A 24,561-nucleotide genomic window follows, 5' to 3' on the forward strand; every position below is an offset into this window, starting at 1 on the left:
ATGCGCTGTCCGCGGTTGTGGTTGATTTTTACTTGGTTGCTTGGCTCTTGTCTTCATTCTACCAATCTTATATCGATGGTGAAATTTACGAATGTTAACTGTATAACGCTGGATAAACCGTTTGCTGATTTCGCATATTGTAAGCTTAAAGCTTTGTCTCGCGATAAAGTCGCACTTTCGTTGCGCGTCAAACTCTTTGAAATTCCAGTAAATAATGTCAGCGTAAGTAAAAAAGCAACATTAAAAAAATAATAATTTCAGCTCTTGTTTTATGCCTCTCAGTTAAATGTAGAATTTTTCAAGAAATATAACGGATATCGACCCTTCCTGTTCAACAAAACATTGAATTTTTGCGAATTTCTCCGCAATAAGAAGCGTATCGGCCTTTTGGAAATAATTTTTAAATTTTTGGAACCGCATTCAAATATCAATCACACCTGTCCATATAACGTAAGTATGGGTTATAATTCACATACTGTAGAGTAGAATATAGGGCGACCTATATAGTCCAAATACTATACAATATAGGAGATTTGTTATTGTTTTTCTTTTTGCATGAGTAGATCATTCACATTGTTTATGTTGCGTGGTTTCATTTAGACTGGTTCTTTGGTTGGTATTACAGTTGCGCGATCCAGTTTTCTATAGCATGTTTTATTTTGACTAGACAGTAAGACAAAGAAGTGCCCGTAGTGACGAGAATATTGGTACCCCACAAATCAGTATCTTACACGTCGTTCTCAAGACTTGGGCAAATAGATCTTGGCCTACATCCTTACAAGATCAGTTTGACACAAGAGCTGAAGCCGCTTGACCACCAGAATCGTCGTATGTTCGTGAATTGGACAACAACTTGAAAATGATCCGGATTTTCATCGATAAATCATCTTTAGCGATGAGGCTCATTTCTGGCTGAAAGGCTTCACATACTCCATGTGTCACCATTACATCCCAAAAACTTACAAATATGGACGGCGCCACAAACCACACAGCGAATGTCATCATCGATTCATTGAAAACCAAGTTTGGTGAAAGTGTCATCTCAAGAAATGGCCCAGTCAATTGGCCGCCTCGGTCGTGCGACTTGACGCCGTTAGACTAGTATTTTCTGTGTGGCTACGTCAAGTCTATGGTCTCTGCCAACAAGCCAGCGACGATTGATGAACTTCGTACGAATATCGAACGTGGAATTGCAGCAATATCGGCCGATTTATACTTGAAAACCGTCGAAAAATGGGTTTAGCGTCTGGACTTCTGCAAGCGTGCCCGTGGTGACCATGCAAAAGAAATCGAGTTCCATACATAATGGCATCGAATGTACTTTCACAGGAATTATTTAAAAAAAACTTTTGTAGCGCTCTTATTGAAAAACCCTATACATCCTGTCCTCACAGCAGATTGAGAATTTATAGGATTGTCCAACGAAAGTGATGACAAAAGGTCAAATGTCTGAGGCGAGATCACACAACTTCCATCCATATCTTTTATTTCCAGCAAAAACGAAATTTTCCGCTTAGCCCCTGTAGTACTCGTACTCACCTATTATCTGCATCATTTCAAAATAACTATCAATTGTCCACCATACTTTTTCCTGATACCCAATTTAGTTGAGTAAAAAACAGTATATGGACCACCCTTCTTAGCCTTACCGTTATAATCAAAGAGATTTCATGTTTACTGTAATTTCAGAATGATATTATCGTCGATCGACTTATTTTAAAACCAAACTATTTTGCTTTGTTGCCACTGCCAGCGGGGGAATATCGCATAAAGATAACCGTTGGTGCTTATAACGATTGGAAAGCAATTGTCAATGTATTTATGCAAACTTGGGAATAACTAAATATCCATTTAAAATGCTTTGTATAACACTGTTGTTTTATTATTTGTTATGATTAGAGATGATGCTCTACGCATGATGTATTTTGACATATTTATAGTACGTGCGTTAGATAGCAATCTTTAGGCTCATTCCGGGCGACAACATAGGGCAGTGTACGACTTCGTTTTATACTCACGCAACATGTCGCACAGAGTATAATACCTAATAGTCGTTATCACTAATAGAGAATATATGTAATATTAGGTTGTCAAAAAAGTCTTGCGGTATTTTCGCTAGTTGGCGCTGAAAGCGCGTAGTTCTATTTTTATTCGTCGCATCGGGTCATGCTATACCTTTTTGGAAAGCTCATTTCACGCGCTAACACGTGTTTGATTGATTGTCGATTCTTTTAAGTCGTTCGTGAGTTATAGCGTCGCAAACATGGAGCAAAATAAAGAGAAAATACGGCATATTTTACAGTACTACTACGATAAAGGCAAAAATGCATCTCAAGCCGCCAATAAAATTTGTGCAGTTTATGGACCCGAAACAGTTTCCATTTCCACCGCACAACGATGGTTTCAACGTTTTCGTTCTGGTGTAGAGGTGGTCGAAGATGCGCCACGCTCCGGAAGGCCTGTCGTCGAAAATTGCGATAAAATCGCTGAATTGGCCGTAGCATCGGTCAAGAGCTAGGCATGAGTCATCAAAAGAACCAAAATCAAAAGAAAAAGACCGCAAGACTTTTTTGACAACACATTATATATTTCATCTCTGTTAACCGAGAAACTATGAACTATAACTATGTCGCAAATTCGAGTACAAAACTCGAATCGAGTTCAAGAGATTATACCAAGAGGAAAGAAGGCTGCTAAAATTGTTTTTGAATAATAGCTGTGGCCAAAACAATATTATTTATGTCTTGTGATTTGGTTCCGACGCGAAAAATATGTTTGGAGTTTTTTGTAGAAATAAACATTTACTTGAAACATGATGATTATTGTATTAAAAAATACTGTTTAATATCATGGTGTAAAAATTTCAAATCGATCTTTAAATATCAAATTCTACTAAATTGAAAAAACACTATAAATCGTAGACATGCGGTTGACATATGTACTTTATTGCAATATATAACACTGTATTGAATAGAAAAATTTCACAAAACAAAACAGTTGTGGGCTAAGTTTTGAGACTCAGTTACTTCAATGTCATGATGCCTATGCAGCCAGGCCGGTCAGTCTATCTTGAAGCACGTTCGTCCTCAGCCACGTTTTCATGCGGCGAAGTGTCGAAAAGAGCGTTCAGAGCTCGCATTCGTCACAGAAAGTGTGCAGAACATGCGAAAAAAACTATGAACTATGGGGTATAGATCTTCATCGCAGTTCTTCAACGTTTACAATGCAGTAGTCTTTAACTGGTTGTGTTTTGACTTTTGATTTTGACCGCAAAGGCACTGCCAGTGATCTAGTTCCCGATTTTCAATTCTTTGGTTTTCAAAGCACATACTTTTTCTGGAAGCAGCAAACTCAGTTGAAATCCATCCAATACTTCTCTTGAAAATCCCGAAAATTTCCTCCATTTCCCCCTCTAAATCCGCCACTAATGCAGGGCTCGTACCAAAATATCCTAAATCTTTTGCTAAAGTGACTTTGAGTAGAGGCCGCCGAAGAGATGCTTGATAGCGTAGCTGAAGACCCTACATTCATCAATCGCATCATTACTGATGATGAGTGTATGAATATGAATGGTTTATGAATACGATGTCAAAAATGTCCATCAAGCTAGCGAATGGCGCTCCAAACATGAGTTGCCTAGTCCCCATACCACATACATAGTATGCCTTACTTTTTTATAATTGCTTAATAAAGGCTTGTTTAAATTAATCAATTGTCTTATCAAAATATATAATCAAATGAATTCGGTATTCAAATTATGTATGCAATTACAATTTAGGTATACCAACATACATATGAAACATAATCACGATCGTGTAAAAACCAAAAAAAACACGAATAGTGCTTGTAATTTTAGACGTGCCACGACCACTAATTTGAGAGTTTTAAGAAATGAAGTTGGGAACTTTTCGTGCATTTATCACTGGATTATACATCCTTATGCAATTGACATCGGCAACCGCATATATAAAGTTTACGAATTTGAAGTGTGCAAACTACGATAAAAGCTTTCTGAATATCCGAAAATGTGGGCTTAAGGCTTTGTCTCGCAACAAAGTCGCTCTTACCGTTGACATTCAAGTTTTCCAATTGCCCGTAAATAACATCAGTGGCAATTTGGTCGTTTATAGAAAGGCGAATGGCTATCGTCCTTTCATGATTAATATAACAGCAGATTTTTGTCAGTTTATGAAAAACAAGAAGCGAATACCATTTGGCAAGATGATAATGGACGCGGTGGAGTTATATTCAAATATGAACCACTCTTGCCCTTTCAACGTAAGATATCATGTATTAAAATTAGTTTGTCTTTCATTTTACAATAATTCATATAATTTCTAGCATGACTTCACACTCAGGGACTTCGTGCTCCAGCCTGAACAACTCCAATCACTACCGGTGCCAACTGGCGAATACCTCTTGCGAATTTTGGCTAGAATCTACAACGTTAGGAAATTTAAGGTCGATGCATATATACAAATAGTAGAGGAATAAATAATTAATAAACAAACTCATTTCAAAATATAAAAAAGGCTTTCTTAAAAAAGCATGCAAAAACACAAGAAACCCGATTGCAGAAACAGAAATGTCAGCGAACTCTCTGTGTGTATATGTATGTATGTAGTATACAGCTAGCGGTGGGTTGTAATTATTTTGCTACGCCTCATTGCACGAAAATTATCATAGACTACATATGTTAAAGCATATTTTCCAGCCATTGCATATTTTTTGCATCTGTTTTTTTGTTTTTTTTTTTTGTGTATTTTCAATCCGTGGACCGTACAAAGGTTTCCAAAGAGCAATAGAATCCGCTTAATGATCAAATAGAAAGAAAGAAATGCCTTTAGTAGTATAATCTTATCAAAAATTTTATTCTGCTCACAAAAAAATAACCTGAAAGACCAAAAATGTTAAAAATCAAAATGGTAATACCCTTGAGTTAGTCTTCATCAGTTCTAATGCAAACATTACAATAACTCTAATATATTTGGCTCGAACGGGGAAAGAAAAATAAGAAAATATTTTTGGGCAAAGCAGCCAGCATTAAAGCTTCGTAGACACCTATTTTTATACTCTCGCAACAAAGTTGCTAAGGAGAGTATTATAGTTTTGTTCACATAACGGTTGTTTGTAAGTCCTAAAACTAAAAGAGTCAGATATAGGGTTATATATACCAAAGTGATCAGGGTGACGAGTAGAGTTGAAATCCGGATGTCTGTCTGTCCGTCCGTCTGTCCGTCCGTCCGTGCAAGCTGTAACTTGAGTAAAAATTGAGATATCTTGATGAAACTTGGTACACGTATTTCTTGGCTCCATAAGAAGGTTAAGTTCGAAGATGGGCAAAATCGGCCAACTGCCACGCCCACAAAATGGCGGAAACCGAAAACCTATAAAGTGTCATAACTAAGCCATAAATAAACATATTAAAGTGAAATTTGGCACAAAGGATCGCATTAGGGAGGGGCATATTTGGACGTAGTTTTTTTGGAAAAGTGGGCGTGGCCCCGCCCCCTACTAAGTTTTTTGTACATATCTCAGAAACTACTATAGCTATGTCAACCATACTCTACAGAGTCGTTTTCTTCAGGCATCTCTATATACAGTTCAAAAATGGAAGAAATCGGATAATAACCACGCCCACCTCCCATACAAAGGTTATGTTGAAAATCACTAAAAGTCCGTTAACCGACTAACAAAAAACGTCAGAAACACTAAATTTTACGGAAGAAATGGCAGAAGAAAGCTGCACCCAGGCTTTTTTTAAAAATTGAAAATGGGCGTGGCCTCGCCCACTTATGGACCAAAAACCATATCTCAGGAACTACTAGACCGATTTCAATGAAATTTGGTATATAATATTTTCTTAACACCCTGATGACACGTACGAAATATGGGTGAAATCGGTTCACAACCACGCCTGATTCCAATATAACGCTATTTCGAATTCCATCTGATGCCTTCTCTGTATAATATATGTATACATTAGGAACCAATGATGATAGCGGAATAAAACTTTACAAAAATACGGTATTTGAAAAATATATAAATGACGTATAATTAAATCTCGATTATCACTTTATCATGCGAGAGTATAAAATGTTCGGTGACACCCGAACTTAGCCCTTCCTTACTTGTTATTATACCTTTCGTTCAGCACTTTTCCCCGTCGACATTTCTTGAATGAACCTTTCTATCTAGGAGTACGACAGCCATCCGGACCGAAGGCTTCTTAAATTCCATCTGATTCTTTCACTTTATTTTATATAAATCTCTCTCTCCTCTAAAGATCGGACAATTAAGCAAGCTATAAATACCGGTTAAAGAACTTCAGTTCCTATGGCTGCCGACATGCCGAAAATATCAGTTAATCTGTGATGCATCAAGAAATTCAGAGAACATCTTTTCCTGCTAATAATGTATTCTAGCACTAAAAATTGATAAAGCACATACCTAATAAATTGAACAAAAAGTACCCGCAAATCTACATTTTATTTTTTTGTTAGTTACACCATTTTTAACTCAAGAACGGCTGAACCGATTTGGCTGAAAATTGGTGGGGAAGTAGCTTAGAACCAGGGTAAGGACATAGGATATTTTTTATCTCTTTATGTTAAAATTCAACACAAATCATAAATACAAAAATTAAAAAAAAAAATGAAATCATAAGCATTTGTTCAAAATTCATTGAAAATGATTGGTTCACCAAAAATGCTATATCTTCTTAAGTAATAGTCATAATCTTATTAGTAGAAATTAATCGAATACAGTAGAAATCATATAGATGGTATTAGTAGTACTAACTATGTATCAGCCACAGTAAAACGTGGTTGGGTCCTCTAGTTGTAAATAAACCAAAAAATCTTTAATAATTCATCAATATTTAAATTGACGCTTTCAAAGTAGTCACCACCAGATGTAATATACTTATGCCAACCATTTTTCCAGTCTTCAAAACACTTTTTAAAAGCACTTTTTGGGATTCAGCTCTTTCAGCAACAGCACGTTTCACACCCAAGCATCCACAAAGATTATTAGAAAGGACTCGCGAGTGATGACGAGCTCTCTTTCAATCTCTCTAACATTTGACTGCCATCCTTCACTTTTTTAATATTTTCATCAGTTGAAGAGGTAAAGGTCGTCTAGAATGAGACATGTCTTCAACGACCGTCTTTGAAGGCTTTGTAGCACTCGTAGGCTTGTGTTTTTGATAAAACTGAATCACCGTAAGCCTTTTCCATCATTCGCAACTATTCCGCCACGAAATTTGTTTAGAAATACGAAATTTGTGAGAAATTTTTTCTTCGATATATTTATCCTCTATAAAAATCGCAGCGCACTACTAGGTGTACCGACTTAAGCAGTTGCTGTAAACAAACTGATCGACAGATACCGCTCTTATTTGACATAAGAATTAATGACAGTCCTACAAACTTAGCAAAATGCATTTTTTGAAATATCATTTACCCAGGGAATTTAATTACAATTTCCGGCTGCTTTTTTGTCACAATGTATTATTCATAAATTGAAGTAGAATATTTAGATAAGTTCCAAGCTGTTCGTTGATTTCACAAGGTTAATATCAAAATGAAAAGATTTGTCCACAAAGGTGTTGCTAAAGTGCGACAGCGATCCCCAAGCAATCCCTTCTAAATATGCTATACCAGTGCCCTTTAAAGTCATCTGGGCTCAGCCCTTTAGATAATTCATTGAAGATTGCAAGTTTTCTCAATTTATCCACCTCCTCTAAACAACTTTTAAGCAACCTTATAAAGTTCATGAAATGTTGGAAAATATATTAAAGATATTTATATAACATAAAGCATAAGAAATATATGTGTATGTGTATGTAGTTATTCCGAAGTTTGTAGAAATACATTAACAATTGCTTTCCAATCATTATAAGCACCAACTGTTACTTTTATGCGATATTCCCCCGCTGGCAGTGGCAACAAGGCAAAATAGTTTGGTTTTAAAATAAGACGATCGACGATAATATCATTCTGAAATGACAAGAAAAATTGAAATTAATTGATCATAAGTAAGAAAGGTGGTCCATATATGCTTGATTTTAATAATGATGGCATCATTCGTGGTTTTGTTGTGATCTCGTTTCCGTTGGAAATAAAAGATATGGAAAGAGATGGAAGTTGTGGTATCTCGCCTTAATTAGGGATCACTTTCGTCGAGCAATCCTGTGATCAGTGTCCATAAGCTGACGGGAATACAGGCTGTTATGTGAATAATTCGAACAAGTCTTTTTTTATTATTGGAGTGAAAACATGTTATAGAAAACTGGATCGTGAAACTGCAATTCCAACCAAGAAACCAAGTTGAAATCGTAAATAGTTACTGTGAAAGATATGCTCATATGAAATCCAGTAACATGCCGAAAATCTCCCTTTTGGCTTATTCGTTTTGCAAATACTTGTATGGACCGCCCTATAAATTTTATTATAGATAATACATTACACTTACATTATAAGGACAGGTGTGGTTGATATTTGAATAAGTTTCCAAGAATTTGAAGACTATATCCAAGACACCGACACGTTTTTTATGGCGTAAAAAGTCACAAAAATTTAGTGTTTTGTTGAATAAGAAGGGTCGATAACCATTAAATCTTTTGAACACTTCCACATTTAACTGAAATAAGGCCAATTACAATTCTGATTGCAAAAATACTGGGTTTATTTTAAACTTACGCTAACGTTATTCACTGGCAATTCGAAGAGGTTGACGCGCAACGAAAGAGCGACGTCATCGCGGGACAAAGCTTTGAGCTTACAATAGCCGAAATCAGCAAATGGTTTATCCAGCGTTACGCACTTAATATTCGTAAATTTGATCATCGAAACAGGACGAACAGAACGCAAATAAAAGCTAAACAGTAAAGCAAACATTAACCACATCGACGAGCAAAGCATTTTTGTCGAATGAAACAACGTTTATGCTTGATAAACCAGCTTCAGATAAAATCTCGAATATTAAAAACAAAAACTGACTCTATGAGCAATAATCCAGAGCATCATACAATGTATTGACTAGATCTAAACGAATGTGCCTTTTATTTTATACCCATATACATATGTATATTATTAATTAACTTTGAATAAAGTGAAATATAATTACTGAGTCTGATAGATATCACTGATATATGTAGTATTAATAATTATTAACACCCATAAACAATCGCATTTGATGCAGTGAATGCCCTCATAGATAGTCTTCGACAATATTTTGGAGGGCGCGTAGACTCTGAAGGAAATATATTCTAAGCTCTGTATACTCTTCCCTTTTGAGGAAGTCGTTACATTTTAAATAAAGTTATTGATAAAATTAAGGAATTCCCTACAGTTCAAACCAAATATTTTGAGAATTTTGAGTGACGCAAAATTCGGTGTTTGTGGAATAGCGATGCTATAGAAAAAGATGAGAGTACTATTTATGGTACTTCAAAATGAAACCGCACCGTGTCACCGGCGAAATTTCATAAATTTTCTCTCGCATAGATTCACCAACCACTTTATTCTCTGAAGTTAATCTTTCACTGTTCTCAAACCTCCAAACGCCTATAGTATAACATAGTATATCTCCTTTACAAAAAAATGTGCTCTTGGGAAGAAATTTGTTGTTTACAATTTATTTTATTGATTTTTTGCAGCAATTTTCGGGGCATGTTAATATTTAAAATATTTGTGATAGAATTAAAAATATTTGCTCATATTTATTATTATTGAAAGAGTTAATGTTTTGTATGTTCGATTAAGGTGGCAACGATACAAACACAGTAATCACAATAAGACTGCAATTATTGGAAATTAAAATGCATAATTTATTGCAAAATTAATTCACACAAAACAAATGTGAGTACATATGCACCGATCGCATATAGCATATACAGTTGTGTTCATAATAAAAGCAGTTAAGTACGAGAAAAGGTAATAGGTTGTGAATTTCTATTTTATATCAACTTTTCGGGTCGTAGATACAGACAAATAGCTCGATATACTGGGTTTTCCAATAGGAATGATATGATTTCTAAGTGTCGTTTCGGCCATTTTTAATATATCATGATCTGTATTTTTGATACGCTTGCAACCAGTTGCTACTGAGTATTATAGTTTTGTTCACCTTACGGTTGTACGTAACTTAGTACCAAATTAAGATATAAAGCTGTGGTTTGACAAAGATGATCGCAGTGGCAAGGAGCACCTGTGGGAAATTTTTTTTGGAAAAGTGGGCTTGACGCCGCCTTCTAACAAGTTTAATGTACAAATCACCTTAACTACTTAAGCACCAACAACCAAATTTGCTGAGTACAAATCTTATAAGAACCTCTACCGGCAGTGGGAAAACGGATGCGGCACCGTCCACTTTTTGGTGAAATCACATATGTATCTCAGGGCTCGACTGACCGATTTCGACAAAATGTGGTACGTGGCATTATTTTTACATTACTATTCAAAATGAGCGCAATCGGACAACAACCACGCCTACTTCCCATATACCTCAATTTTAAATTCCATTTGATTCGTTCAGTTTACCAGTACACAAATCAAGAAAAAATATAACGGGATAAAACTTTGCACGAATAATGTATTTAGTGTGCCACCTCATGACCACAAAAAATGTTTAAATCCAACAAAAACTGTTCAAGCCCCTAGGTACCGAATATTTAGACCCCGGTACCTATAGTTGACTTTTGTTCGAAAGTGTCGGTCAACGTCTGATATATATAACTGAAATTAAGGGATAATACCTCTCTTATAATAGTATGTCTGTATGTCAAAAATGAGTTCAATTGGATTAATACTTTCCTTAGCCCCCATATACTTAAAATATGTGTACCCAAGAACAACGTTTATAAGTTATTGAATTTTGTTATCAAAAAATCGTTCTCCAATTGTAACTTTTCGGTCTTTGAGGTAATAATCGTCCAACTGTGTTCGCTTTTCGTTGAATAGTTTTCTTGACAAAGTGCCAATAAGACAAAGAAACTCTCTAAGTAATGAATATATTAATGTTGTTTAGGTCATTTTGTCCATTCCAAGTCTTTCTTCTACAGAATTGAAACTGTCTCCAACCACAAACCGGCGGATTTTGAGAAAGAATTTGAGCTTGAATCCGTATAAAATTGATTGACGTCGTGAATTTGCTGATTTTGCCTTAGAACTACTTGAAAAGGATAACGACTTTTTAAGCAAATCATCTTCTCTAATAGGACTATCTATAATCTGAGTGGTTCTGTAAATAAACTTAACTGTCGATTCTGGTTCGGAGAAGATTCACAAATTATTCATGAATAACCAATTCATTCACCTAATTAACAGTTTGGTGAGGTTTTTCTTCTGTTAGAATCATCGGTCCGTACTTCTTTCGATGTGTTAACACCGTTACTGTCAATGGAGAGCAGCATAGATCGATGATAACCAACTTCTTATGAAGAAATTGTGACATGTGATTTAACACCATTAGACTACTTCTTGTGTGGTTCTTTGAAGTTATTGGTATTTAGCAATAAACCAGTCTCTCTTCAAGTTTAGAAGTCAATATTAAACGTGCTGTTTATGACATACGACTTGATTTAGTGGAAAAGTTCGCTCCTGCAAAAGAAGTCGCGGAGGCCATGAAGGAATGTACTTAAAACAATTTTAAATATTGTTTTTATTTTCCTGAAAATTCTTCTTCTTCTTTATTGGCGTAGACACCGCTTACGCGATTATAGCCGAGTTAACAACAGCGCGCCAGTCGTTTCTTCTTTTCGCTACGTGGCGCCAATTGGATATTCCAAGCAAAGCCAGGTCCTTCTCCACTTGGTCCTTCCAACGGAGTGGAGGTCTTCCTCTTCCTCTGCTTCCCCCGGCGGGTACTGCGTCAATACTTTCAACGCTGGAGTGTTCTCATCCATCCGGACAACATGACCTAGCCAGCGTAGCCGCTGTCTTTTAGTTCGCTGAACTATGTCAATGTCGTCGTATATCTCATACAGCTCATCGTTCCATCGAATGCGATATTCCCCGTGGCCAATGCGCAAAGGACCATAAATCTTTCGCAGAATTTTTCTCTCGAATACTCGTAACGTCGACTCATCGGTTGCTGTCATCGCCCAAGCCTCTGCACCATATAGCAGGACGGGAATTATGAGCGACTTATAGAGTTTAGCTTTTGTTCGTCGAGAGAAGACTTTACTTTTCAATTGCCTACTCAGTCCGAAGTAGCACCTGTTGGCAAGAGCAATCCTGCGTTGGATTTCCAGGCTGACATTGTTGGTGGTGTTAATGCTGGTTCCTAAATAGACGAAATTATCTACAACTTCAAAGTTATGACTGTCAACAGTGACGTGAGAGCCAAGTCGCGAGTGCGACGACTGTTTGTTTGATGACAGGAGATATTTCGTTTTGCCCTCGTTCACTGCCAGACCCATTTTCTGTGCTTCCTTGTCCAGCCTGGAGAAAGCAGAACTAACGGCGCGGGTGTTGAGGCCGATGATATCAATATCGTCGGCATACGCCAGCAGCTGTACACTCTTATAGAAGATGGTACCTTCTCTGTTTAGTTCTGCAGCTCGAACTATTTTCTCTAGAAGTAGGTTGAAGAAGTCGCACGATAGGGAGTCGCCTTGTCTGAAACCTCGTTTGGTATCGAACGGCTTGGAGAGGTCCTTCCCGATCCTGACGGAGCTTTTCGTGTTGCTCAGCGTCAGTTTACACAGCCGTATTAGTTTTGCGGGGATACCAAATTCAGACATCGCGGCATAAAGGCAGCTCCTTTTCGTGCTGTCGAAAGCAGCTTTGAAATCGACGAAGAGGTGGTGTGTGTCGATTCTCTTTTCACGGGTCTTTTCCAAGATTTGGCGCATGGTGAATATCTGGTCGGTTGTTGATTTTCCAGGTCTGAAGCCACACTGATCAGGTCCAATCAGTTTGTTGACGCTGGGCTTTAATCTTTCACACAATACGCTCGATAGAACCTTATATGCTATGTTGAGGAGGCTAATCCCACGGTAGTTGGCGCAGATTGTGGGATCTCCTTTTTTATGGATTGGGCATAGCACACTTAAATTCCAATCGTTGGGCATGCTTTCGTCCGACCATATTTTACAAATAAGCTGATGCATGCTCCCTATTAGTTCTTCGCCGCCGTGTTTGAATAGCTCGACCGGCGGTCCGTCGGCACCTGCCGCTTTGTTGTTCTTGAGGCGGGCAATTGCTATTCGAACTTCTTCATGGTCGGGTAATGGAACGTCTGCTCCATCGTCATCGATTGGGGAATCGGGTTCTCCTTCTCCTGGTGTTGTGCGTTCACTGCCATTCAGCAGGCTGGAGAAGTGTTCCCTCCATAATTTAAGTATGCTCTGGGCATCGGTCACTAGATCACCTTTGGGGGTTCTACAGCTTATCAAGCTCTTCATGCTCACGCATTTCGGCCTCTTTGTTTTTCTGTCTGCAAATGTGTCTCGCTTCCCTCTTCAACTCTCGGTATCTATCCCATCCCGCACGTGTAGTGGTCGTTCGTAACGTTGCGAGGTAGGCAGCCTGTTTTCTCTCCGCTGCGACACTGCACTCCTCGTCGTACCAGCTGTTCTTTTGGACTTTCCGAAAACCAATGGTTTCGGTTTCAGCTGTACGTAAGGAATTTGAAATGCCGTCCCACAGTTCCCTTACACCGAGTTGTTGACGAGTGCTCTCAGAGAGCAGGAGTGCAAGCCGAGTAGAAAATCGGAGGATGGAGTCATGTATAGAAGTTCACGCAAGTGAGGAAAGTTCTCTGATCGCCATTCACTTGGGAGTGGCCAGAAACGATTCTTTTACACATGGCTCAAGCAGTCTTTGACCAAGTATCCTCTGGGTAGCCTAAGAACATCCGTTCGAAGGCGAGCTAATGTGAGAAGGCGAACCATCCCCTGCATAGGGTTGTGCGCTGGGTTTGGGACCCGCCACGTAAAAAACCCCCCCAATGAAAAAGAAAACACAGCCTCGGATGAGAGACCCCCCTTTTTCCAAAAAATTGGTAAATATTTATCTATATATGTATATTAATCTGGTATCTATATTTAGTGATTCTTTTACAAAAAAGAATTGTATAAATACGCCAGTTATGAGAGTGTCCTACAGGTATGGTGCAAAAAGTAGTTCCGGAAAAAGGACAGATTATTGATACGTTTTACTTTTGGTTAGCTAAGAAATGCCTACTAATAATATTAAAAATCCTAGAATGTTTAGTAAGACATTGTGGATTTGGTCGATGATGTAATAAAAAGACACACCATTCAGAGTATGTAGTTAGAACTCACTATGACACTGCAATTGATGTAACTTCAAACTTCTAACTTCTGATGACAATCTATTCAAGGGAGTTGGGAGCGGATCCTTGTAATTTAATTAGGGAGTTCAGGATTATATTGATGTGCATCGTCTATAAGTAGACTTTATAGCGAAAACATTGGAGGAGTAGACTTAATAAATCAAAAAATGAAACCGCATATAGATGGAATGTAGTAGGGTCTGTTCCGAGCGTAAAATAGCCAAATTGTTAGATTCACTGAATTTTCGTAAGAAAATTTCTCATTGCATTAGAATTATAAACAAGAAAAAACCTTAACTTCGGCTGCACCGAACCCTTCACAGGTGCATTTCCTTCAGTAACTATGTGTTCAGTTGATATGGAAGCTATATGCTATAGTAAGCCCATCTGAACAATTTCTTCCGATATTACACAATTTCTATGAGCAATAACTCATACCAAATTTCGTGAATATATCTTGTCAAATGCAGAAGTTTTCCATACAAGAACTTGATTGTGATCGTTCAGTTTGTATGGCAGCTATATGTTATAGTGGTCCGATATCGGCAGTTCCGACAAATGAGCAGCTTTTTGAAGAGAAAATGACGTTTGCAAAATTTCAAAACGATATCTTAAAAACTGAGGAACTAGTTCGTATATATACAGACAGACAGACAGACAGACAGACAGACGGACATAGCTAACTCGACTCAGCTCAACATACTGATCATTTATATATATATATATAGTATACTTTATAGGGTCCCCGACGCTTCCTACTGGGTGAGAGCTAAGGTATTGACCCGATTCGGCCCTTTTTGACACACAGAAAACTTATTATCTTATTGTATTAAAAGCTGCTGTTAACAATCAATTTCGGGCGTGGGGCAGAGAAAGGAACGGGTTGATTGTATTAATTCTCCTCTCTTCACCTGATTTTAGAAACGAAGACTGTTATGAGTAATCCATGCTCTCTCTCATTTTTTGTCACACTCTACGATATATGTATAAAGTCACCAATCTTTATATTTGGTATATGAGAGCTAGGAAACGACTCCCCTTGAACTTAATTTATATATACTTATATATCTCACAGATTGAGCTATATTTTCGATAAAATGTTCACATTAGGAACTAGGGTTCGTGTATTCGGTATTTAGGGGCTTGAACAGATTTTATCCGATATGTACTATATAATTTTTGGTCATAAGCTGTCACACTTTCAGTGCAGTATTCGTGCTCGTCGATGCCTTCATTAGTGCTTAATTTGAGAAGTGAAAGAATCAGAATTTGAAGAATATTATTATTATTATAAATTTATTCTTTTTGTTCTATCTTTTACTTTTAGTAGTTTTTTACACAAGCGTTATATGACGAGTGGGCGGGATTACAATCCGATTTTACCGATTTGAACACTATCGTAAAGAGGGTTAGTAAGACCCGTAAAACCATTCGTCGAAGTATTTTTTTTATAGGTTGATATTACCGTCGGTGACATCTCAGCCAAATGTCACATCAAAATAATCATTAGAGTTTAGTATACGCTGTCTTTCTGAAATACTTAAAGTAAATTTTGTCTGCGGATTCAAACGGTTCAAAATGTTGGAAAAGGCCTTTTTTAATCATTATTTCTTTCGAACAAGTATTTTGATTGGTACAAATTATTCACATTATTCTATAACGCTTTGTTGACGAACCTATAAACATAACTGATGATCAATACGTCAAAAAATAAAAGAATTGGTGTTTGAGAATCGACGATTAATAGTCAGAGATATTACTGAAGTATATGATAATGATGTATCGGAAGGATCAGTGAAAACTATTTTGAAAGACCATGTGGGCCTAAGAAAAGTGAAAGCACGATTTCTTCAAAATCACTCAATTTTTCCGAAAAACAACATCGCGTTAACGTCTGTGGAACAATGTTTTTCGACTAACAGAATGTCATGAAAGGTGAGCTGAAGATGAAAAAACGAGGTCAAAAATCAACATAATGTTGACAGTCTTCTTCGATTATCGTGGCGTGGTGCACCGACTTCTTTCTGACCAGCCAAACTTTCAGTAAGGGATACTATCTGAAATTTATTCCTCTGAGACAGGAATTATAGGCCGACAACTCTTGGTTTTTCATCGCGATAATGCACCGTAGCATACTGCATTGATTCTTAGAGTATTTTCAGCGAAATTTTCAACCACAATATTCGCCTGATCTAGCTTCGATCGCTCCGGGGTAACCGTTTTGGGTCAATTGACACATTAATCGTGAAGCGCTACTCACATTAAATGCGATTCCGATTTGTGCAAATGATGATGATGATTAAAGGATAAAAAAATAAAAAATTGCACCCTTTTATAACTCAGCTGTCATAATCTGTACATACAATACAATACATAAGTCCATACAATTAATGTAAAGTGCACATAAAAAAAGCTTAAAATGGATTTGGAAACGAATACGTCTGGTGTTAATCCCATCGTCCAGTGTATACAAGTCAAGTATAGAAATTAACAAGTAGCCAGTGCACAAAGAATAATACAAGGAAATGGGATTGAACATCTCCAAAACATCGATTTATTGACTGACGAGCAACAATTGCTCAGAATCCAACATTCGAAGGACGATTATTTGACCAAAAATCACATTTCAACCATTAACCACTCCCCGTATTCACCTGAAATGGCATCGTGCTACTTCTTCTTTTCGGAAAAATGCATTTTCCCAAGAAAGGAAAGCGTTGTGTAGACGGAGGGGCCATTTAAAAGGCTTTCACCGACATACCGGCAGCCATACCGACCAACGAGCTAAGACAGGTGATGTTCGAGCAAGCAAATAACTGCGGCAATATTGCAACCCTGATGTTTTTTTGCAGATACTCAGCTGATACTTAAACAAATATTTTGCGCGGCGTTCTGGTGCATTGAAGAAGTGAAGTTTAAGAAGTCTTAAACATGAGTGACAAAGTTTTTTACGTAAAAAAGTATGACCGAAATTTTAAAGAAGAGGGCAATAGTAAAATCGCAAAACTTCTTTAAAACAATTCGATTTTATTCCGGATATATATGTATTTTTCACATTTTCGGATGCCTCGTGAAAAACAATTACCCAGTGGGATTTGGTAGACATTGGTAAGCGAGCAAGGTAAACGATGCAGCATGTTTGTATCGCTTACTCCTACGAAAAGTAACAGATCACCCCTTTCGCTTACCATAGGGACGAAGAATTCTTCGATGCCTCAATGAACGAAGAATTCTTCGATGCCACAGTTAACGAAAAATTCTTCGATGCCAAGGTCAATAGAAAAAATTTCATATTAATTTTGCTTTATTTATGAAAGTACATGCATGTATTTCATTATGAAAATAAGTATTTATGAATGAAAGGGAACTTTTAATTTTGTGGCTGAGTCTGATACTTTTTTGAATTTGGTGATTATACCCCGATTCAGTGAAGCCTTCAACTTTCACACATTCCACAAAGAAAGTTAAAACCGTATGTAGTTGTAAATTTGAAGATATGTCCTTCAATAATAAAAACACGAAAAACTTACCAAATAGTAACGCATTAAAGTGCTTAAATTCCCTTAACGTTTTTTTGCCCTTCACACCGAAGTAATTGTATTCCAGCAACAATTCAAACAGTTTTTAATGGAAATCTATTTATAATTTTGCGCCTGCAACTCATTACATTTATGAGGGCATTATTTGTTGACTGCGCGGTGGTTAGTTTTCGCAACAGCTCATTTGTGGCGTCAACTTGATTCGTCAATTTCTCTATATGGTGTTGCATTTCGTCAATTTTTTTTCCAGACTGGCGATTTTGCATGGACAAGAATCTGAAAACATATATTAACACGTTGAGGACGGCGCAGTTTTTAGTAGTCAGTTTCATCTGGCGGCTCCTAGAACAGTAAATAGTTTTGCACAAAACTGTAATACAGTTGATTTGTGCAACGTCAATTGTAAATGCATGGTACATTCATAAGAAGTGAGGTACCAAGCAGTACGATGTTTTAAAATTTAGAGAACTTATTATAGATTGCCTCTTGGATGAAATGCCTACAGAACCGCAAGCAGCCAGAAGGACTATACATTTTCTTCAGAAATATCCTGGAACCGCAAGACAGTCCCGGAAACGATGCCTTGAATGTTATAAAACACTATCAACTCAACGAGGCAAAAGTTTTGCTGAAAAGAGAACTAAAAAAGTTACAACGGCCTGCTAATTTTGTGAAAATAAACCACCACTTTGTTTAAAATGTTTTAAAAGAAGTTCACAATTATTAAAAAATATATTTTAACATTTTTTTTGATATCAAATTATTTTTTATTTTATTTAAAAAAAAAATAGTTCCGAATCAAAGACAGATGACACCTAAATAAGTGACCCACCGATGGGTCACGCCGTCCTCAACGTGTTAAACATATCATGTAGTGAAATATCTACTTTTCGCATTAAAAGAACTTACTTTCGTTTTTGCAATTTTCCACAACCGATTTCACGCTAAAAGACTTCAGCTCGTGGTAACTCATCTTATAGGTCCTTGCTGTGAATAATCTGTAGAAATACAAATTGATTATTGAAAGGCAGACACATTGATTTGTATAAAATAAGTTGGACATCATAGATTTGCTCCGCTTCTTCGGTGTCAATGTTAACCATGAACACGGCCAGATCTACCATCGATTTCAATGGTTCCGTAAATAGATTGCAGCAGTTTTTCAAAACTTTTCCATGCATTTAAACATCATCATCTTTCTTCGGTAATCTTATAATTTGTATTGCCACTCTTGGTTTAAGGCAGCAAAAATTATCCGGTAATTTATTGCTGATATTAAAGTCGTTTCCATAAAATCGAATAACCTTTCCACATCTATTGACTTTTGGACCCACATATCTGTATTTGTAAACACGTTTTCATATTGGTATCTGTTATTTATTTGTTGTAATGTCGGGGTCTTTTAACGAATCGCTTTAGGGTTTGCAAGAAATTTTCGAAAGCATATGCTGAGAATGAATTCAGAAAGCCGCACGATTGAACGGAATCCACCAAATGCAGCACTGAATGTACATTGTAACTCACTTTTTCTTCTCCATAAAAGGTTGGGAGAAGGTGCACGAAAGAATTAGGCATTTATTTCTTCTAAATTGTTTTCATAGGTTTTTTGTGACGAAAGCAAGTGATAATAAATACTGTCAGATACAATGTCTTTCAAAGCAACCATTCCCGTGTAAAGTACAAACTGTCGGAATTCTATTGCTTTCCATCTTGTAATTTCATCTAAGCTTCGTGGTTTTCGGGCAAATTCATTCGGTATATAAGGTATGATAATAATTAGTTATAAACAAAAATATAGTGCGATTTCGCTTGTCTCATTTCTTCCATCATAAATTTTGTTGATACCGATTTTGTCACATTTGCGCGCACGAAATTTCAAAATTTGAGTTGAAAGGGGGGTTTAATGGCAATAATACTTTTACTCTTGTACGCTGTTGCCTACTGTCCAGCAATTGGATCTAAAGTATGTTATCACGAATCTCCAATTATGAGAGACTACTAACTTCTTCAATAGTTCCCTTTACAGTGGGCAACTTAAGGTATCGATGGAGTACGTCGTATCCCACATAAAGAGGTGTAACCACAGTATAGCTACACAAACCTTAACCTGAGCAGGCTTCTCTTGATTTTCACGTGGCTACTACATGTACATCTCTGGTCAATTGTAAGTTCCGGATTAGACCACTTCTGGGTTTATTCCGAATCTGAGAGTATACCACCTGCAGGGGCTTTTCGGTATTGATGCCAATGCTCTGTTTGGTTGCCACGGTGTAAATTAGGTACATATTTAGTAAAGCCAAGTGACAAAATTTTTCTGCCAAGACTTCATAGAAAGTTGCGCTTCATGAAAGCCTTTGTGAAAGCAGGAGCAGACTTTCAATGTATTGCAAAATTGGAAGAGGGAACAGGATACAGTATTCTCCCTGTTCTCCCTGTCACGCCCAAATACGTCATGTCCTATCGCGCTTTAAATACAATAGTTTGAGAAGCCTTTAAAATTAGCCTCATTAAGTCTGGAAAATATTGGAAACAAATAATAAAACAATATTGTTATATAAAACATAGTAAATGGATATTTAGTTATTCCCAAATTTATAGAAATACTACTTTCCAATTATTATAAGCACCAACTTTATGCGATACTCCCCCGCTGGCGCTGGCAACATAGTAAAATAGCTTGGCCTAAGAAAAAGACGCTCAACGATGATATCATTCTGAAATAACAATAAGCCTTAAAATTTTTTGTTCATAAGTAAGAAGGGTGGTCCATATATAGTTTTTTGCCAATCAATGAAAGTGCAAATAATGTGAAAGATCTGCTTAAACAATAAAGCAGTAACATGCCGAAAAAGCTCCTTCATTGCCTCATTATCTTGCATGTATTGAACGCCCCATAAATTGTATTATAGGTGAAAACTTACGTTATAAGGACAGGTGTGGTTGATATTTGAATAAAGTTGTAAAAATTTTAAAATCATATCCAAATTCACAAAAATTTAATGTTTTATTGAACAAGAAGGGACGAAACCCGTTATATTTCTTAAAAAATTATACTTTTAGCTGAAATACGAATGACTACTGTGCAAATTAACATCATTTTTAATTATTGGGAACACATAAACTTACGCTGACATTATTGTACTAGTACTTCAAAGAGCTTGACGCGCAACGGAAGAGCGACGTCATCACGAGACAAAGCTTTGAGCTTACAATAGGCGAAATCAGCAAATGGTTTATCCAGCGCTACGCACTTAATATTCGTAAATTTGATGATTGAAACAGGACAAACAGAACGTAAATAAAAGCTAAACTGTGAAGCAAATATTAACCACATCGACGAGAAATGCATTCAGATAAAATCTCGAATATTGAAAACAAAGACTGACTCTATGAACAATAAAATCGAATGCAGAGCCTCGTATTCATTTGTGGAAAAGCTATGAAACCCGTACAGTATAGACGAGATCTAAACGACTGTGGGTCTTTTTGTTTTTTTTTTATACTATAATTATTATTATTAAATAACTATGAATAAAGTGAAATATAATTACTTAGTCTGATAAATAACATTAAAAATATCCCTTAAGCCCAGCTGTCACTAAAGATATCAAAGGAAAGTTTTTGTTAAAGTTGAGTGTTTGGTCCGCGAGTACCCTCGTCACGGCCGCCTAGATTTCCGTAATCGACTCAAAATAGGTTCCTTTGACCAACGATTTTGTTTTAGGAAACAAAAAAAAAGTGACATGTCGGGCGAATAAGGCGACTGTTGCAACACGGTGATCCCTTTAGAGGCCAAATACTGGGACACGCTGTCCAGGATCCAGTTACGAGCCATGTCTGGGCGCACTTGTTGACTCGTTTTCGCAATCTTTCGAGTACTTGGCAATAGTAGACTTGATTCACAGTTTTCCCCGGTGGAACGAATTCTTTGTGGACGATTCCACGGCTATCAAAAAAGGCAATAATCATCGTTTTCACTTTCGACTTGCTCATTGGAGCTTTTTTCGGGCGGGGGGCACGCGGAGACAACCATTGAGCTTTGGGCATGACTAAGAGCACTATCACCAAACTCTCTTACAATTTTAGCGTACGTTTCCGAAGCTGTTTCGCCCAATCTGGCACAAAATTTTATCGCGACGCGTTGCTCTTGATTTCGTTTTTCCATTTTCGTGACGAACACTACAAACACACGTCTACTCAACTTGACGCAGCAGGCGAACTAAACAAGCTAGAGCGATGGTACATATATCAATGAATAGGGGAGGGATGCAGGAAAGAGAGAAATGGAATGTCAAGGTCACAGGTTTACCACAAGCGCGGCAATAAAATCAGTCTCATTACTTAATTGGCAAACCTCGTATATAATTGCTTGGATTTCTATCCTTTCAAGAGTATAAAATCTTCGGTTGCAGTCGGTTAGGCCTTCCTTACTTGTTCTTTGTTATTTCCTTAAATGTGGCTTTACTGTCGTATTCAGACAATTAAGCTCTTTTATGTTTCTTGAAATGTGTAAATCATAATTCGAGATTAATTCAAAGAGCTGAGTGACTTACATATGTATGTAAATACTAATATGAACCGAATATAATTACAATCCATTAACTTTCTGGTCGGATAACGAAAATATTATTCATTTGCAACTCTTTTTAAGTTCGAGGATGGGCAAAATCGGCCCACTGCCACGCCCACAAAATGGCGAAAACCGAAAACCTACAAAGTGTCATAACTAAGCCATAAACAAAGATATTAAAGTGAAATTTGGCACAAAGGATTGCATTAGGGAGGGGCATATTTGGACGTAATTTTTTTGGAAAAGTGGGCGTGGCCCCGCCCCCTACTAAGTTTTTTGTACATATCTCGGAAACTACTAAAGGTATCTCAACCAAACTCTACAGAGTCGTTTCCTTCAAGCATTTCCATATACAGTTCAAAAATGGAAGAAATCGGATAATAACCACGCCCACCTCCCATACAAAGGTTATGTTGAAAATCACTAAAAGTGCGTTAACCGACTAACAAAAAACGTCAGAAACACTAAATTTTACGGATGAAATGGCAGAAGGAAGCTGCACCCAGGCTTTTTTTAATTTAAAATGGGCGAACTCAGGAACTACTGGACCGATTTCAATGAAATTCGGTATATAATATTTTCTTAACACCCTGATGACATGCACGAAATATAGGTGAAATCGGTTCACAACCACGCCTTCTTCCAATATAACGCTATTTTGAATTCCATCTGATGCCTTCTCTGTATAATATATAGTACATTAGGAACCAATGATGATAGCGGAATAAAACTGTACACAAATACGGTATTTGAAAAATATGTAAATGACGGATAATGAAATCTCGATTATCACTTTATCATGCGATATCATAAAATGTTCGGTGACACCCGAACTTAGCCCTTCCTTACATGTTAATATAAGGTTTTGCTAACAGGTTAGGGTGTACAATCTTCGGCTGCGCCAAACTTATCCTTCCTTAGTTGACTATATTTAGTTAATATACGGCATTTATAATTGCGGTATTTAAATGGATCACAACGAGAACAATTTTCTAATCAAAATATTTAATGAATAATTTGTCAATTATATAATTTAAGCATACAAAATAAAATTAATCACGTATAAAATAACCGCCACAAATATTGGGAGTTATTGCAGTGCAACAATCAAACAGTTTAGCTCATTCTTTCATTTTCCCCTAACAAAATGAATTTGGGAACTTTTCCTGCATTTATCACTGGTTTCTATCTTCTCACTCAATTGGCATCGGCAATCGCATACATGAAGTTCACGAATTTGAAGTGTGAGAACTACGACAAAAGCTTCATGAATTTCCGAAAATGCGATCTTAAGGCTTTGTCTCGCAACAAAGTCGCGCTCACCATGGACATTCAACTTTTCCAATTGCCAATAAGAAATTTCAGCGTTAATTTGGATGTTTATAAAAAGGCGAATGGCTATCGTCCTTTCCTTTTTAATATAACAACAAATTTTTGTCAGTTTTTTAAAAACAAGAAGCGACTACCTTTTGGCAAGTTGATAATGGATATATTAGAAATATATTCCAATATAAACCACTCTTGCCCATACAACGTAAGATTTCATTAGTTTGCTATTTATTTAAAAATAATTCAAATAATTTCTAGCATGACTTCATCGTCAAGGATTTGGTGCTCCAGACCGAACAACTTCAATCACTGCCTGTGCCAACTGGTGAATACCTTCTGCGTATTACGTCCGCATTCTACAATGTTTGGAAATATAAGGTCGATACATATATACAAATAGTAGAAGAATGAATTGCACTACACGACAAAAACGACAGTTTTCTGGTCGTGAATAAAAACTAACTTGTTAAATACCTTCATCTTCAAAATTTATTAAAAATGATTTAAATTGGTCAACGTAATTAATCGCCTGACGACTTTAAACTTCACAGTTGAAAAATATTCACTCTGCGTGCAATTGTGTTTAAAAAACGAACGCGTAATCACATCAATGCTATTTCAATAATGTACCGTTAGATATCCAGAAAAATATCGGTTTGTCATTTAGAAGTTTGGACTTTTTAGAGGCGATTTTACTTCTTATTCCTTTATTCTTGTAACATGCAGAGTTGTTTATCCAAAGGTTGTTTATCCCCTTAAACTAATCGAGATAGGTATAGGATTATACTTATATACAATACATAAGTACATAAATGATCA

The 24,561-nt window shown here is 36.8% G+C and overlaps 4 protein-coding genes across 4 annotated transcripts; 3 read left to right on the forward strand and 1 right to left on the reverse strand.

Annotated features, from left to right (window-relative positions):
• LOC126762381 (uncharacterized) lies at positions 1 to 1,839 on the forward strand. Its single transcript, XM_050479108.1, has 3 exons — positions 1 to 222; positions 283 to 450; positions 1,690 to 1,839. The coding sequence occupies exons 1-3, from the start codon at positions 1 to 3 to the stop codon at positions 1,837 to 1,839; spliced, it is 540 nt and encodes a 179-aa protein (XP_050335065.1).
• Positions 1,840 to 3,891: 2,052 nt separating this feature from the next.
• LOC126762378 (uncharacterized) lies at positions 3,892 to 4,494 on the forward strand. Its single transcript, XM_050479105.1, has 2 exons — positions 3,892 to 4,278; positions 4,342 to 4,494. The coding sequence occupies exons 1-2, from the start codon at positions 3,892 to 3,894 to the stop codon at positions 4,492 to 4,494; spliced, it is 540 nt and encodes a 179-aa protein (XP_050335062.1).
• A 3,356-nt stretch (positions 4,495 to 7,850) lies between these two features.
• LOC126762377 (uncharacterized) lies at positions 7,851 to 8,924 on the reverse strand. Its single transcript, XM_050479104.1, has 3 exons — positions 8,703 to 8,924; positions 8,476 to 8,643; positions 7,851 to 8,000 (listed from the first exon to the last, which is right to left on the reverse strand). Exons 1-3 carry the CDS (start codon positions 8,922 to 8,924, stop codon positions 7,851 to 7,853), a joined length of 540 nt encoding a protein of 179 aa, XP_050335061.1.
• Positions 8,925 to 23,560: 14,636 nt separating this feature from the next.
• LOC126762379 (uncharacterized) lies at positions 23,561 to 24,153 on the forward strand. The gene is made up of 2 exons (XM_050479106.1): positions 23,561 to 23,947; positions 24,001 to 24,153. Exons 1-2 carry the CDS (start codon positions 23,561 to 23,563, stop codon positions 24,151 to 24,153), a joined length of 540 nt encoding a protein of 179 aa, XP_050335063.1.
• Positions 24,154 to 24,561: the final 408 nt, after the last annotated feature.

This window comes from Bactrocera neohumeralis, chromosome 6 (genome assembly GCF_024586455.1).
Source record: "Bactrocera neohumeralis isolate Rockhampton chromosome 6, APGP_CSIRO_Bneo_wtdbg2-racon-allhic-juicebox.fasta_v2, whole genome shotgun sequence".
Classification (NCBI taxonomy): Eukaryota; Metazoa; Arthropoda; class Insecta; order Diptera; family Tephritidae; genus Bactrocera; species Bactrocera neohumeralis.